This window comes from Lithobates pipiens, unplaced genomic scaffold (genome assembly GCF_037356315.1).
Source record: "Lithobates pipiens isolate NorthernLeopardFrog02 unplaced genomic scaffold, aLitPip1_a1.2 Scaffold_30, whole genome shotgun sequence".
Lineage (NCBI taxonomy): Eukaryota > Metazoa > Chordata > Amphibia > Anura > Ranidae > Lithobates > Lithobates pipiens.
In genome coordinates, this window is record NW_027507791.1 from 112351092 (window position 1) to 112368973 (window position 17882).

Consider the following 17882-nt stretch of genomic DNA (forward strand, 5'->3'; position numbering starts at 1 on the left):
TTATTTTTTAATTCCCACCCCCACTCCTTTCTTCCGCAGCTCTGCAAGGATTGGCTGTTCCACATATCAGCATGATTTGACATGCTGAAGTCATGTGGGGACTTTTCAATGTAAGAAATACACAGGAGAAAATGCATGTTGATAAGGGGAGTGTAGAGGTGGGCGGGGAGACTACTGACATCACGACTCCACCCACTGAGCCCTGGAAAACAGACCCACCCACAAAATCTGCAATTTTTTGGGTCTCATAGCAGACAGAGGGGAGACATTTGACAGATAAGTATCCATGCAGAAGGCATGTATATCCTTCTAGACAACCAATATTGCAGTAGTTTAGAAAGGATGAGAGTGGGTTTACATCCACTTTAATGCTTATTTTTGTAAATCATGATTGACAGATGCACCTTTGTTATACATGTTCTTTAATTAACTTCCTCTATTCCCAGAGTGCTGCACACCTGGGGACATACCTTTCTCCATGATCCAGCAATCTGTGCTGTGTGCCGCACAGTCTATCCACTAAAAACAACCTCCTCTTCATGTACATAAGTGCCATGGCCCCAATGATTCTTTTGGGTAATCCATACCTTGCTGCGCCACTCCTGGGTGTCATGAGTACAGCTTACCCATAGGAGTGAAAAGAGCTGCAATCTGAAGGAAGACTCAACAGGGTTGTCCTTGCTGAAAAGGTACGCAGCACTGAGGAGGGATGCACACAGAGGATCCCTGGCGTGTGGAGAAGGGTAAGTATTTGTCCAGGTGGTGGCAATATGATTAATATGGTTTGAAAGGCTGGACAGTTTTTACCCTAATGCATTCCCTGCATTATGGTAAAAAATATCCCACTAGTTTTATTGCAGCCTCACCTCTGTTTATACCTCCCTATCTCAATCCAGGACTGTGCCGATCTGCAGTGGCACTGGTCTCTTCCTCTCCTTATAGGGTCAAAGATGTTGGCTCCTGCTGCTGTCAAAAAAGTTCTGTGAACACAGAGCTTTGGAGAGGGGGCTAGCGACGCTGTGTTTGTCAATGGAGGCACACAGCCCAGCTCGGAAGCAAGTGGATTCCTATTGCGGCACACAGAGAATGGGAGGAGACAAAAGCACCAGAAAGTGACCCCAGAAGAGGAGGTTCCAGGCAGCTCTGTGCAATACTATTGCACAGAGCAGGTGAGTATACCATGCATATTATTGAAAAAAAGTATAAACTTAATAACCACTTTGAAGTCCACCTTTTAAAAAAACATGAATATATTTTTGCAGGGGGAAAACAATGCGCATTTGTTATCATTTTGCATAGGAATTTGCAAAGCATTGCACCCATGCTCATTGGACCCAAAAATACAGGTGTAACATGGTGTAAAAGGTAGAGTTAGCCTTAAAAGGACAATGCACCAAAGGTAAAGCGGGTTATTAAAGTGACAGAACATTTAAAATATGGCGTGCTTTATGATATACAAGATAAAAACAGACGCGGAATTCCTAAGGCCCAAATAAACAAATAAATGCCCCATGACACAGGTATAAAGATGCCATTAGCACCTATAAGGGTAAGCAAAGTTTAAATGTCTGCATATTATAGCCCGAGCATGGCCTTTATGATACTTCAATGCCCAGTCTCTCATCAGCAGGGCAATGAAAATGCTTGAGTGCTCTTAATTACTGCAAATGAAGTGTTCCTTATGGTGAGGAGCAAAGACATTACCGGTGAGCAATAACTGCACCAGCTTTTTAATATGAAAACAGTTACAGATTTGGCAGGCATCTTGTTAGGCTGTCAGAGGACTCGTAGTGAGCTGGCGACTTGATTTCATGATCTTCATCTAGATACACAGCTCTGCATTTTGAAAATACATTTCGACATACGTGTTTGTGTACTTACGGTAGTACTGCACATTATTTGTAGTACATTTTATTGATTTGCTTTTTTAGATACTATTGATTTCAGTAGGCCTTGTCAGTAAGGTTACACAGGATGTAAATGCAGCATGTACAGTAGGAGTTTACAGGAACAGAAATGTGAACAGGGCCCACTGAAATTAATTGATTTGATATTATGTGTTTTGTTTTTTGTTTTAAACATAAGTTGAAGCACCTACTAACACAGATATTTGAACCAAACGTAAGAATGATTGCAACAATAAGAATCAGTCAAAGGAATAGGTTACTGGTCTCTGAAAAACAGCACTCAGAAAGTAACACGAGAAAGGTTACATTGATATTGCTGCATTATTTTCATGCAGTTTGTTTTGATGCGTTTTACATGCATTCTAATGTATCCCAGGGAAGGGTATGTTTTGTTGGGATCTCCACAAGCAGGATTTTTTTTTAGAACAAAAATAAATAAATCTGAGCATTAAAACTGGGGAATACACTCTAAACATACATACTGGGACATCTGCTGCAAATAACGGTGGATAAATTACCCACAGAATACAGTTGTTGCTTTGTTGTGTTAGGCAGTACATGCAAATATACACCTGACTTGTTCAATTGTTTTTACTTGGCTGCAGCTTTTAAAAAAGACATTCAAAAGTTCTGTGGTCATCCTCTAAAATCATATAGACTGCACTAATAAAAAGTACTCAGCAAGGTAAACTTGGGTCACCCCACAGTACCCAGCATGGTAGACAAAGGTCATCCCAGTATCCAAATAATTAGAGGCACACTGCAAACTCTAAAGTGATTTAATGTATATCTAAAGCAGTAGGGGTGAAAATGTCCATTAGGATTGTTTTTATTTTTATTTTTTTCACCTGTGTCCCCTTTAGGGAGATTTCCCTTTACTTTCTGCCATGTAGACTGAACAGGAGGGAGAAGTTATCTTAGTCACTGAAAAAAGTGTCCCCGTTGGAAGTTTTCCCGTCTATTCCTGTTCTGGTGGCAACGCAAAAAAATTTTGTATGTACACTCACTTTAATTCTCAGGAAAACTGGTGATCAGAGCAATAAGACTGCTTTTGCAGCAGTTTTCAGGGGTTTTAGCGCTAGAAAAAGCCTCTAAATTGCGCCTGAAAACCGCCTCCATTCATTTCAGTGTGTATTTTCACACTGGAGCGGTGCACTTGCGGGGCGTTAGAAAAAGTCCTGCAAGCAGCTTCTTTGGGGTGGTTTGAGAGCACTGTATACAGCGCTCCTAAAATGCTTTGGAAGCACCGCAACATGGTCATTTTTAACCCCTTCTTTGGGGTTTAACTCCTTTAACCCCTTCTTTCAGCCCCACTAGCGGCTGAAAAGTGCTGCTAAAATGAGCAGCGCTTTAGCGCCAACACGGCCCTAGTGTGAAAGGGGTCATAGAGAAAGTGAATCTCCCTAATGGGAACACATACAGCGATAAATAACTGACCGAGATTTTATCCCATCAACACTCCATCCAAATCTAAAAAAAAGTTTTGCTTTTAGTTATAATTTATTTGTATTGGCTGAACAAAATGAAACAACAAAATGAAACAAAATGCTAAAACAAAAATAGTTGTCACCCAAATGACATTTTATTAGCAGCAAAAAAATGACTTTATTACTCCAAATGCTTGAAACAGTATGACTTACACCCCCTACACACGAGCGGAATTTCAGACAGAAAAAGTCAGACAGGAGCTTTTCATCGTATATTCCGACCGTGTGCATGCCCCATCGGACTTTTTACATTGAAAATTCTGACGGACCTAGAAGCATGTTCATGTTCTATATTTTTCCGACGGAACCAATTCCTATCAGGAAAACCGCTCGTCTGTATGCTGTTCCTATGTACCAAAAATGACTCATGCTCTGAAGCAAGTACGAAACGGAAGCTATTGGCTACTGAACTTCCGTTTTCTAATCCCGTCGTACATGTTGTACGTCACCTCGTTCTTGATGGTCAGACTTTGGTGTGCATGCAAGACAGCTTGAGTGGAATTCCGTCTGAAAAACCTTCAGAGTTTATTCTGAAGGGAAAACCGGTCCTGTGTACAGGGCATAAGAGTAGATTTAGACATGCCTATAAATCTTCCAAGCCTCTGAAGCCCGATCCTTTACATGCCGTGTACAATTTGAATGCAAACATCCCCGTTCGCTGCCTTTTTGCTGCCCTCAAACCGCAAGTCTAAGTGAGGCCTTACAGTAATTTAATTAAAAAAATGCCTAGAAAATGGTAAAAGTGATCCTGTTCATTTAGGGAAATGTGTACGGAGAGAAATATGAGGATGTCATAGTAGAAGATATGGCAAATACTAATTGCCTTGCTGTCTGTGGCTATAATACTGACCAGCAGTTTAGGTAAAATTTCTGGATCTACGTACCTGTTCCAGATTAGTGTCCCTGAAAGCACTGGAATCAGCCTGACAGCCAGGCAACTAGCATTTTTAGAAGAAGAAATTGTGAATCGCAGCCCCTGTATTCATGTATTACAGATTCTCTCAGTTGAAGCTAATACCTAGTCCTTTTTAGTAGGAAAACCTTTTTTAAGCTTGGGGATCACTCTGGTTACACATTTGGTTAGGCCCTGACCATTGTTGCACTGTAAATAGGCATATAGGCTTTACAGAAAACATGTGAGCTATATACACACCAAAATATTACCAATACATTTCTTAAATATTTAGGCACTAAAAGAATCTAGGGTCATAAGCAGCATGGTCAGCAGCAGGGTTTAGAGGGCCAACTAATAATGGTATGTCTGTGGTTGTTGGTTAGTCAGAGAGTGTTTTTATAACAGACATTTTGATAGCATAGATGCAACAGGACAAGTTTACAGTGCTACAAGTTTCACCTTAATGCTGGCCACGAACATTTCAATTTGGTTGTACAATCACTGATAACTGTATAGTAGCAGAAGTGCCTGACATGGTATAATTTAAATGGATTAAAGAAGCAGACCCACACACAAAATAGTTGCTGGTAAATCTAAAGGATATTATACAGAGATTGTGCACACTGACTGTAATATGTGTGGTCAGATTTAGGGTATGCCAAAGACTCACCTGTTCCAGTAGCTCCAGAACTGCTCCTGTAGATACATACGGTGACTGCTCTCATCGCCAAAGGAGGCTTTACTTTCAATCCAGTGAATAACATGTCCATCCACAGCTGCAGAGCAAGCACAATATCTAAGTGTGAGATCCAGTTTAAAAGTAGAAGTAAAATACTTAAAGTGGAAGTAAACTCCCCTATTGTTTTCAGCCAAGGAAGCTGCCATCTTTGCCTGTGTGTAATCTTCAACTGATATAGTGCTCCATGTGTGATTCGTTATGATACCAGCCATTGGATGGTTTGATAGTTTGGCTGTGAGCACAGCCAATGTGCAGTTAGCATTCCCGGCATGGTTTTTTTTTTTTAACGGTTTAAATTGATGGGTTTACTTCCACTTTAAAGAGCAGTACCCAAAGTTTGGGGTGGAAAAAAATGATATATATTTTTTTATTGATTGTTCCAATTCGCTGTGAGCGCATCACATTAGCATGTAAGCTGTTAAAGATCCTTGCTTTAAAGTAGTTGTAAACCCTTTACAACCACTTTATTCTACAGGCAAGCCTATAATTAGGCTTACTTGTAGCTACACTGGATATATGCCCTGTATTTGCATGTGCCAACGTCATCAGCACATGCGTACTTAAGCAAACAGAAGCAATGGCACGTACGTGCCGTTGCTTCAGTTATACTGTGCCGTTACCAGCGGCTCCGGCACACATGCGCGGGAGTGACGTCATCGCAGCTCTGGCCAATTACATCGCCGGAGCTGCTATACCTGGAAGCAACCCCCAGCAGAGATGATGGTTGCCGGAGCTGTGAACGAGGACCGCTGTGGGGGCTTTGAGCTAAGGTAAGTAATTCATAATGGGCTAGTATGCTATGTATACTAGCTCATTATTCCTTTGTCTTGCAGGTTTTTTTGAATTTTTTTTTTAAGGCTTTATAACCACTTTAAAGCATCCCATAGAGGAGTCAGTTTTCAACCAGTGGTTTGAATGAAAAAAAAAAAAAACTGACTCGATTCCCCTATCCCCACACTTGTAAATAGGGGAATCCTCCCCACTGTGCCTTTGTTTTCTGACAGCAGGGAGTCAGAACACACAGATATATCCTCTAGGCCCCTTCTCTATAAACCTATCCCATACTGTGAGTACTCAGTTTTGTAGCAAGCAGTGCAGAGAAACCAAAGAATAGAAGGCTGGGTGGACTGTACTCCAAGATCCAGGTCAAAATTCCTGTTATCTTAATCGTACAGTATAGGACGCAGGCTGAGTATTCATAGACCCTGATGCATTCCCAAGCAATGAATGAGAAGGGTGGGAAAAAATTGTCAAACAAAACTGTGGCAACAGAGTGCTGCTAACAGCTGTTCTTGGGCAGCTTTCAGTTGATTTGAGAGAGGACAGCAGTGAGGAAATAGAGTTTTGAATTCGGTTTGTACCATTTGAAACCACTAATTAAACCAACAGGTCTGGGACTCAGAGAGGAAAACATTAACAGATGTACCCCACCACTCTTAGGAGTAAGGACGCCCCTTCTCTAGGAAAAAGGCTTTGGAGAAGCTGGGCTTTTTGGGTGAAATCTTGTGTCAAAAGGAAGGGCTAAATTTTAAGGGGAAGACTGGGAAAAAATATTTATTTTGTTTATTTGCAACAGGGGTGTCCAACCTGTTTACCTTCCTGGGCCACATTGGAAGAAGAATTGCCTTGGGCCACACATAAAATACACTAACAATAAGAATAGCCGATGAGCAGAAAAAGCCAGGCAGATCACAAGTTAAAGAACACTGATATAGATAATGTACCTATATGAGTAATAAAACTTTATTTTTTGTAAAATTTGTATTAGAAAAGTAAAAGAGGGCAATATAAAATGAGTGAGATATCTGACTATTTTTGAGTAGCAGCACTCAATGAATTCTTAAGGAGATCAACAGATATTTTGGTTCTAATTTTGCCCTTCATGTGCTTCATCCTTGAAAATAGTTGCTCACAAATATACAGCATCTTAGTTTTGTAAATATTTTATTCTATCTTTTCATGTGACAACACTGATGAAATGACACTTTGCTACAATGTAAAGTAGTGAGTGTACAACTTGTATAACAGTGTAAATTTGCTGTTCCCTCAAAATAACTCAACACAGCCATTAATGTGTAAACAGCTGGCAACAAAATTGAGCACACCCCTAAATGACAATGTCCAAATTGGGCCTAAATTGTCAATATTTTGTGTGGCCACCATTATTTTCCAGCACTGCCTTAACTCTTTTCGGCATGGAGTTCACCAGAGCTTCACAGGTTGCCACTGGAGTCCTCTTCCACTCCTCCACGACAACATCAACGAGCTGGCAGATGTTAGAGACCTTGTGCTCCTCCACCTTCCACTTGAGGATGCCCCACAGATGCTCAATCGGGTTTAGGTCTGGAGACATGCCAGGCCAGTCCATCACCTTTAACCTCAGCTTCTTTAGCAAGGCAGTGGTCGCCTTGGAGGTGTGCTTGGGGTCGTTAAGTTTGAATACTGCCATGTGGCCCAGTCTCCGAAGGGAGGGGATCATATTCTGCTTCAATGTGTCACAGTACATGTTGGTATTCATGGCTCCCTCAATGAACTGTGGCTCCCCAGTGCCGGCAGCACTCATGAAGCCCCAGACCATGACACTCCCACCACCATGCTTCACTGTGGGCAAGACACACTTGTCTTTGTACTCCTCACCTGGTTGCTGCCACACACGCTTGACACCATCGGGACTAAATAAGTTTATCTTGGTCTCATCCGACCACAGGACATGGCTCCAGTAATCCATGTCCTTAGTCTGCTTGTCTTCACCAAACTGTTTGTGAGCTTTCTTGGGCATCATCTTTAGAAGAAGCTTCCTTCTGGGACGACAGCCATGCGGACCAATTTGATGCAGTGTGCAGCATATGGTCTGATCATTAACAGGCTGACCCTTCACCCCTTCAACCTCTGCAGCAATACTGGCAGCACTCAAATGTCTATTTCTCAAAGACAACATCTGGATACGACGCCAAGCACGTGCACTCAACTTCTTTGGTGGACCATGGTCAGGCCAGTTCTGAGTGGAACCTGTCCTGTTAAACTGCTGTATGGTCTTGGCCACCGTGCTGCAGCTCAATTTCAGGGTCTTGCCAATCTTCTTATAGCCTAGGTCATCTTTATGTAGAGCAACAATTCTTTTTTTCAGATTCTCAGAGAGTTCTTTGCCATGAGGTGCCATGTTGAACTTCCAGTGACCAGTATGAAAGAGCTAGAGCGATAACACCAAATTTAACACACCTGATCCCCATTCACACCTGAGACCTTGTAACACTAACGAGTCACATGATACTGGGGAGGGAAAATGGCTAATTGGGCCCAATTTGGACATTTTCACTTAGGGGTGTACTCACTTTTGTTGCCAGCGCTTTAGACATTAATGGCTGTGTGTTGAGTTATTTTGAGGGGGACAGCAAATTTACACCGTTTTACAAGCTGTACACTCACTACTTTACATTGTAGCAAAGTGTAATTTATTCAGTGTTGTCACATGAAAAGATATAATAAGATATTTACAAAAATGTAAGGGGTGTACTCACTTTTGTGAGATACTGTAGGTGCTGCCAAAAACTATCGTGAATAAGGTTTGATTGTGAAGAGTAGAATATTTTCTTTGGGAATATTAAACTTATAAAAGTCCAGTAAAGAGAAACAGCAAACACATGCGCCTGAAGAAAAATTTGACAAAGTGTAAATGCATTTTTGCAAAAATGTCCCCTCAAAAAATCACAATTTTTAAGTACGTTTACAAATTTGTGTTAGGACGCATTCATAGCTGTCATGGGCCACAGGTTGGACACCCCTGATTGACAATATTTGAAACATTTACCCAATATTTCTTCAATGTTCAAGTAATATTTGTTCAATTTTCCCAAACACCAGCCTGTGCAAGCTCTGCCTTGGTATGGGCTTATTTTATGAAGACCAAAGTTTTTTAGGATACAGGTTTTATTCTTCATTAGGCTCACAGAAGAAAAAAAATGAAACATAACAAAATGGGAACATTCGTATGGTAAAGCTCATCCCCAAATTATGATGAGCAAATGGAGGTTAGTGCAACAGTCACATTAAAGTGGGGTACCCCCTAAAAAAAAAAAAAATTTAAAGTCAGCAGCTACAAATACTGCAGCTGCTGGCTTTTAATAATCGGACACTTACCTGCCCCAGGGTCCAGCGATGCGGGGGAACGAAGCCCCCCCTCGCTCCCCGCTCCGCTCGCGGCGCCGTCATGCATACTGTGGGCACCCGGCTGTGGCTTCACAGCCGGGCACCCACTGCGCATACACGAGCGGCGCAGGGCGCCGTGATAAGCCGTACAGTCACCTGGGACACATGACAGGTCCCAGGTGAATGTGCGGCGCGAGGGTAAGTGATGTCACCAGCCCGGGCAATGAAGAAGGCAGATTACGAGGGACACCCTAGCAACCGGTATTTAGAGGTGAGTAAAAAATTTTTTTTTTGTCAATTAATTTTTTTTTTTTTTTTTTACGAATTTTAAGCAGCTTTTAATTTTTTGGTGGCAACACCACTTTAATTATTCTAAGGCAAGAATGTCAGACTTAATTTCATTGCAGGCTGCATCAAGATTACTGCTGACCTTATAGGACCGGTTGTATCTAGGAATATATACGAATAAGATAGAGAATATCCTTGTAAACACGGAAGGTTTCTGCATTTTCAAGTGACAGTGGGGAGCAGAGGGCGAGAGCTGGAGGTATTGGAATGGAGTTATGCCATGTTCCAGCTGAAAAAAAGCCCTGGGTACGAAGGCAACATGGGATGGTCTGGAGGGCCAGATTTGGCCCACGGACCTTGTGTTTGACACGTGTTCTCAAGTCATTGTGTAAATAAACCTGTACACCTTATAGTTAACATTAGTCTTCATCTTCCCGGGAACATAATAAAAAAAAATAAGTCACTATATACAGTGGGTATAGAAAATAATCAACCCCCCTCCCCCCCCTTTCAATTACGAAGGTGATTAGCTACACCTGATTGTGTTTACAAGTAATTTGTAAGAGGGAGGTGATCCTTTTTCCAACTCAGTGATTCTGTTTTTGAATAGTTTTTTTCTGACATGCTGGTGTTGCGTATATCTTTCACTTGGATGTTATAAGTTGCACTGACTGAGTACAGCTGGATAAAACAAAAATTGTGTCTGTCTTAATTTCAGGCTGCAAAGCAACAAAGTGTGATTATTTTAAAGGAGGTGATGCTTTTCGATACCCACTGTAAATACCATTTAAAGCAACGTTGAATAGAATTACACAGATATTTTATGGATATCTATAAATTTAGCTATTGACAGTTGAGATTCTCTTTGTGCTTCTTCATTACTGTACACAACACAATGTTCCTAAAACTTGAGAGAAAGTAAAAAAAAATGTGATGGACTCACCTACTGGAACTTCCAGAATAAAGTCTGGAGTTTTATCATAACCCTTCAGACGCAGCTGGTCTTCATCTGCAAGCAAGACCAAAAACATGCTTATTGATACTTCGTTAACCAACATGTATAAAAAATCTTATACCAGTGGAAAGGATGAAGAAGAAATACAGCAGAAGAAAATAAAACAAAGAAATCAGGTTGATTAATGATCCAGCTGAAGTAGAGTATAACAACAAGGCATAACTTATTGTTAATTTTAGATTGGGTGGAGATGGATTACAACACTGTTCTCACTGAGAGTGAAAGTAAAATAAAATCCCCAATCGTGGGCTCTCACAAGAACAGAAATAGGGGGTAAATCTTTAATAGGGACGCCAGCTCTGGTCACCCTGGTGTTAACCAGAGATCTCCTCTCACTTCCTGTTTTGGCTATGTTGCAGGAAGTAAAGGGAAATCTTCCCACTGGGACACAGGTGGCATAAAAAAATCCTTTAGTTCTACTTTAACTGAGGTATGGAATTTCTAAATATGCCAGTGTTTACTATAATGTATATGGTTCTAATGGAGCACTAACAATATTGTCTGTATCAGGCAGAAAGCTGTAAAGAAGGCCATAAGGACCTGATTGGTCATTTACACAAAGTTTGTAAGCATGAATAAAGGGGGATGAATACAAATGCATGCCACACTTTTCAGATATTTATTTGTAAAAAAAAAAATGAAAACCATTTATCATTTTCCTTCCATTGCACAATTATGTGCCACCTTGTGTTGTTCTAGCACATAAAATCCCAATAAAATATATGCAAGTTTTTTGTTGTAACATGACAAAATGTAGAACATTTTAAGGCGCATGAATACCTTTTCAAGGCACTGTATCCTGCACAAAGCTTTCCATGTAAGTGAGAAAGCAATGCAGACAGTTACAAGCAGATAAACAAAAGTTATGCTTTACAGATCCCCAATACAATTTTTTTCCCACCAAAATACATATTCAATACCAGGGCAGGGCACACTTTCTCACTTCTCCAGATGACACCAAATAATGGCTTCCCTCGCTGGCAGATCAAATTACTTTATAGTTTTCTTCTTACTTTAGAGACACTGCAAAAACACACTTTTAAGTCTGATGTGCACTCAACTGATCGAGGGTATGATGGTCACAGTTTACGGTTTGTGACAACGGAGTTGTTAAAGTGGAGTTCTCAAAAGTGGAACTTCCACTTATCTGATTCCTCCCTCCTCTGGTGCCACATTTAGCACCTTTCCAGGGGGAGTGGGTACCTGTTTTTTACAGGTACTCTATCCCCACTTGCGTCAAACCTTGCTTGCAGTGAGGTACATCAGAGGTTCGGCCCCCCTTCCTCCTTCCCCTGCTGCCAGGCCAGTAAGAGAGTACATCGCGCTTCATGGCCGTGCAGTAGGATTCCCTTACCGGCAATGGCTACAGCAGCACCTGACAGCTAATGGAAACATCGGCTGGGGTGCCGACACTGCTGAACAGGTAAGTGTCCTAATATTAAAAGTCAGCAGCTACAGTATGTGTAGCTTCTGACTTTCAATTTTGTGTGTGTGTGTGTGTGGACTCCGTTTTAACGATTGTACTGGCCAGTTGCTGGACTTTAAAGCTTTATATACTATTGCTTATATGTATTATGTCTCATGTCTGAAAAATGTGTGTACTGAGAACCCTCTCTTATCCACCCACATCCCTTTGTTATGCACAATATGCTGTAGGGAACCCAGGATAGGGATGAGCCGGTATCAGGTTGAACGTAAGAGTACAGTACCCGGCTCCCCATGCACTTTTTATGGCAATAACGAAATAAGCCTTTAAAATGAGCACTTTCAATTTTTCATGTTCGTGTGTACAAACTGACATGCTGGCATTATGGCAGGACAACCGGTGCCGTTTTCTGTACCGTATACTCTGTGGCTCCTATGGACTCCCCCATTGATGTCCATGCTTTCGTAGCTCTCCCCAGTTTAACTAAAATCATACCACGATTTCCTAAATTCCCCATTAAATGATGAGAAACTGCCTGTACACACCTTACCAGTCTATTTTCTTTTTCTTTTACATCTATACTATTTCTTACATACCCTGACCAATCCTGCTTTATGTCAGGTCAAAATACCCATGGCAATATTAGGAGAGTTTTGCAATGCCCTGGTCTTATCCAGTGGTGGCTGGTGCATAATTTTCTTGGGGGGAGGGCATTTGCCCCCTAACCAGCCACTCACACAATTGGGTGGGCTTGGGGTGCAGTCCTCTGCACCCCAAGCCCACCCTTTTTGAAGCCAATTAAAGAATCTGGGTCTAATCATCTGCTTATCGTGTCCATGGACATTATGTAGGGTGCTGGCACATCTTGTGGAAAACCATGCTTGATTATTATTCTCTGGTGGTCTAGAAACCCATTGTGGAGTTATTCTTGGACTCCTCCCAGCAGCCACTGTCCTTGAGGCAGGAAGTGAATGAAATCTTTATCACACAGACACAGACAGAAGTAGATTCAAACTCTTTACCCAAAAAGGGAGTTATTTTTGTATGTGTACTCATTAGAAAGCGGTCTCTTTACTTCTGGTCTTGGTGACCAATGTGACTTGGACAGGCAATGAAAGAAATGTTATCAAACACAGAATGCAATTAAAATTGGAAAAACTTTCTAAATTTGCCCCACTCTGCTGAATTATAGAAAATGACTGTCGGTATCTCACAACAGATGCAGCTGTGATGCATGACGTGTCACATAGGTTGAAGGGAACCCATAACCAGGTGTGAATATTAGTAGCAGTCCTCAATTTCTTTGGAAGCTTAGATGGAAACGGGTTCCATTCACTTTTACTTAAAGCAAACCTGTGTTTTGCTCATGCAGAGCAAGGTGATGTGTTTGCTTTAATGTCACTTCCACAAGCAGTACATACTTTTCCTTTGCTCTCCTCTCACTCCCCCAAAGTGTTATCTTTTCCCTGGCTTCATGTCTTGAAAATGGGATTTAGAAATCAGATGGTTAATGTCTTGTTTAAAGGCAACATTCGGGGAAAAAAAAAACCCAATGTAGTATTATTCGGTATGCAGTTTCACCATTTCCATAATTCACTTCCAGAAAATATTCGTTCACACTCAAGTAGCTACCTTTGCTGTCAGAATACTGCAGGACCCCCGCCTAGACAGAGGTGTCATAGAATGACACAAAGCTTGAGCTGAGGCATTTTTCCAACTAATCAGCTAATAATTGCATTTATGAGGATTGAAAAAAACAGTGTGCCCAATCAATAACTGCTTGGATATCTAACAGATGGAATGGGAATCCAATCTTACAATGACAGCAACTCCTCCTGTATGTGATCATCATATTTAAAGTAAATCTGTCACAAACCTGGATAATTCAAATAACATGTGATGAGAAAATGAATAAGCAAAGGTTATCTTCAGTGAAAGGCAGTTTAATTAGATTTCCACATACAGGAATAGACATTGAATGTTGATCTTGACTTTTTCAGATAAAAGTGAGCTTAGCCTGCCAACCTTGTGAGCCTCTCAGTTAGTACTTTAAAATGATGGATGGCCTCACTGGCCAATTGAGAGGCTTGGATGGTGAAAGAACATGGGACAAAGAGTCTCTCACAAAAAAATAAAATAAATTGCAGATAACTTCAGTTGCCTCTATCGCTGGATCAAATCATTAATTTGACAGAGGTTTCACCGAAGACAACCCATGCTCATACATTGTTCATCATATGTTCAGTTTGTACTGCCCTAGTTTATTAAGAGGTTTACTTTAACATGAATTTAAGTGGCCTAAAGGCCTGAATAAATACTCCAGGATATGAACAAAATCAATTTTGCATATATTTGCAAAAAGGCTGCTAAGGAAATCACATTATATAGTAAGTGTGTGCAAGGCAGGGCATCTGTACACAGTTAAGTATATTCAAATGTGAGACAAGCCTTAGAAAAGGTTTTTGCTACCAATTTTATACCCGAGTAGAGCAAAGCTTATTGTAAGGCATCAGCTTAAGATTTAGATTGAGTTTTAGGTTCCTTGGCAGGGGGCTTTAGTTTGTGACAATTAAATAATCAGTACTAAATAAGAAAGACACATTGATATTAAAATTACAACGATCACTAGCATTACATATGTCTCAGTCTTTTTTTTTTTTTCTTTTAAATCTTAAATGCTTGGTATAAATGATATACAATTTTTGTTGGTCACTAAAAAGAACTTCATCTATTACAGGTGTCCTAGTGTAGAAAAGTGATATACTGTATATAGTACAGTTGCCCTGTATTGTAGGATCCCAGTGTTGACATCAGTGGAGTGTTTATTTTGTGTGATGGGACAATTAATACACTCTGAAACATTTACTGAGTTGATGACTATGCATGGGGAATGTATGTAATATTTTTCAACTTGGAACAATGAAAAATATAAAAAAACATTCATCTGACGTCACAAAAAAGATCACACAAGCGAATGTATATGAATATAATATTAACAATAAAATAACTGATTATTGCCAAAAACATATTTTAATTCATAAGCCTCATAAATACATATCACTCTCTTTAAAAATGTCAGTACTGACCCTCTCCCCTTGCCACCTTCCTAAAAATTTTATGTTTACCTCGCCACCTTGCCACTAATAGAGATAGAAGCACTAAAGCAAAAGTGTAAATATGGAAGGCTGTATCACTGCAATGGCGGAGTGCACACTAATACAGTGGTGGTTAGCGCTGAGGCATGCATGTTCAGAAAAAATATATATATACACATATACTGTATGTATATGTGTGTGCGTTTTTCAAAATATCTCTGAATGCATTTGGCTTCTTTCAGAAAAAAGTTTAGAGAACTATTTTTGAAGAAGAGAGAGGTGTATTACATTGGACTTTGTAACCTCAGATTTAATTTGCATTTATGTTTAGGCATTTTTACTTTTTTTATTTTTCTGCAATTATGAATAGTCACAATAGTGTAGGGATTTATTGTTATGGATAAGAATCTATATGTCTGTATAGATATTGGGCGCTCACAATACTGTCCTTTTGTGCATGTGCTTTATCTCATACACCAAACAACATTACAATTTTGGTTAAAAAAACAAATCAAAAGATGACCGTAATGTCAGGCAGTGCACATGAATGCAACATGCATATGCTCCATCTTGCAGATGTGCAGGAGCCCTAAGACTCAAACGTCATTGGTGGGTCGGCTTAGAGAACAAGAAAGAAAAGGCCAGCTACAGTGGCACAGGCAGAAAGGAGGATTGCATGAATGATACGAAGAAGAAAAAGGTGCATGATATGTTTAAGTGTACACGTTTAGGTACAAATTATTAGACTGTAAGCTCTTATGAGCAGGACAATCTTAATGCACTTGTATGTTATTGCATTATAACTGTACTGTCTCCCTTTATATTGTAAAGACTGTTGGTGCTGTACAAACCCTGTATAATGATAATAATAACTTTAACATGGTATTGGCATTTTTTAAGAGGAGGGAAAGGCCATGCTTCTATGAAGAATAGTAATTACTTAATTTAAAAAAGAAAAATTTTATGCACCAAGTTAACCACTTCTGCCCCGGAACATCTGGCTGCTCAATGACCAGAGCACTTTTTACAATTTGGCACTGTGCTGCTTTAACTGGTAATAGCGCAGTCATGCAATGATGTACAAAAACAACATTTGCATCCTTTTTCCCCCACAAATAGAGCTTTCTTTTGATATTATTTTGCCTCTGCAAAATTTGTTTTAAAAATATATACATTTTCTACTTTTTGTTATAAAAAAAATCCAACAAGCTCAATTTTAGTCATACATTTAGGCCAAAATGTATTCAGCTACGTATCTTTACTAAAAAAAATATCAATAAGTGTATATTTATTGGTTTGCGCAAAAGTTATAGCGTCTACAAACTAGGGTACATTTTCTGGAATTTACACAGCTTTAAGTTTTTGACTGTCTATCTCATTTCCTGAGGTGCTAAAATGGCAGGACAGTACAAATCTCCCCCAAATGGCCCCATTTTGGAAAGTAGACACCCCAAGGAAATTGCTGAGAGGCATGTTGAGCCCATTGATAATTTTATTTTCTTGTCACAAGTGATTGAAAAATGACAAAAAAAATGAATTACACAAAGTTTTCACAAAATTTTATATTACTCACACATGCCATGGTCATATGTGGAATTACACCCCAAAATACATTCTGCTGCTTCTCCCTAGTATGGGGATACCAAATGTGCAGGACTTTTTGGGAGCCTAGCCACGCACAAAACTCCATGATCCAAGCATCAACTTCAGGATATATAAGGGCGTAATATTTATTTTCACTCCTCACAGTTTTGAAGCCCATAAAATGGCAAGATAGCACAACCCCCCCCCCCCCCCCCAAATGACCCCATTTTGGAAATTAGACACCCCGTGCTATTTGCTGAGAGGCAGGTTGAGTCCATGGAATATTTAATATTTTTCCACAAGTTGCAGGAATATGACAAACTGTTTTTTTTTTTTACACAAGATTGTCACTAAATGATATATTGCTCAAACATGCAATGGGCATATGTGAAATTAAACCCCAAAATACATTCTGCTGCTTCTCCTGAGTACGTGGATACCACATGTAAGACTTTTTGGGAACCTAGCCATGTACAGGACCCCGAAAACAAAGCACCGCCTTCAGGCTTTCTAAGGGCATCAAATGGTGATTTCACTTCCTCACTACCTATCACAGTTTCAAATGCAATGAAATGTCAAGATAGCACAAAACTCCCACAAATAACCTAATTTTGGAAAGTAGACATGTTTTCTTTCATAATTTGCAAAAAGGAACGAGAGCTGCAAAATACTCACCAATTCCTCTTAGCAAATACCTTGGGGTGTCTACTTTACAAAATGGGATGCTATCTGGAACTGGGATAGGTAGTGAGGAGTAAAAATAGGATTTTTAAAACAGCTTACCTGTAAAATCCTTTTCTTTTGAAGTACATCACGGGACACAGAGCCATAGTAATTACTATGTGGGTTATAGTCCACCTTCAGGTGCTGGACACTGGCACACCCTAAACAGGAATTGCCTCCCTATATAACCCCTCCTACTACTGGGAGTATCTCAGTTTGGTAGCAAAGCAAAAAACGTGTATACTAGACCTCTGTGTCCTGTGATGTACTTCAAAAGAAAAGGATTTTTACAGGTAAGCTGTTATAAAAAATCATATTTTCTTTAATCGTACATCATGGGACAATGAGCCACAGTAATTACTATGTGGGATGTCCCAGAGCAATGTCAACTGAGGGGAGGGAGACACAACCAAAGGATCAGAGGATTTATACTGCTGCCTGCAGTACACTGCGCCCAAAGGCAACATCCTCATATGTCTTTTCACATCCACCAGATAGAATCTGTTAAATGTATGGATTGAAGACCAAGTTGCGGCCTTGCAGAATTGAGCCATGGAGGCTTGGTGATGCATTGCCC

At 40.2% G+C, this 17882-nt stretch overlaps 1 protein-coding gene across 7 annotated transcripts in view; it reads right to left on the reverse strand.

Moving 5' to 3' along the window:
* CDIN1 (CDAN1 interacting nuclease 1) overlaps positions 1-17882 on the reverse strand; it is a 620876-nt gene that overhangs the window by 239165 nt on the left and 363829 nt on the right. For all 7 annotated transcript variants that reach the window (XM_077464766.1, XM_077464764.1, XM_077464765.1 and 4 more), the window contains 2 exons: positions 10406-10471; positions 4960-5065 (listed from right to left, as the gene is read on the reverse strand). In XM_077464766.1, coding sequence (XP_077320892.1) covers positions 4960-5065; positions 10406-10471 — 172 coding nt within the window. The remainder of the gene's footprint in view (positions 1-4959; positions 5066-10405; positions 10472-17882) is intronic.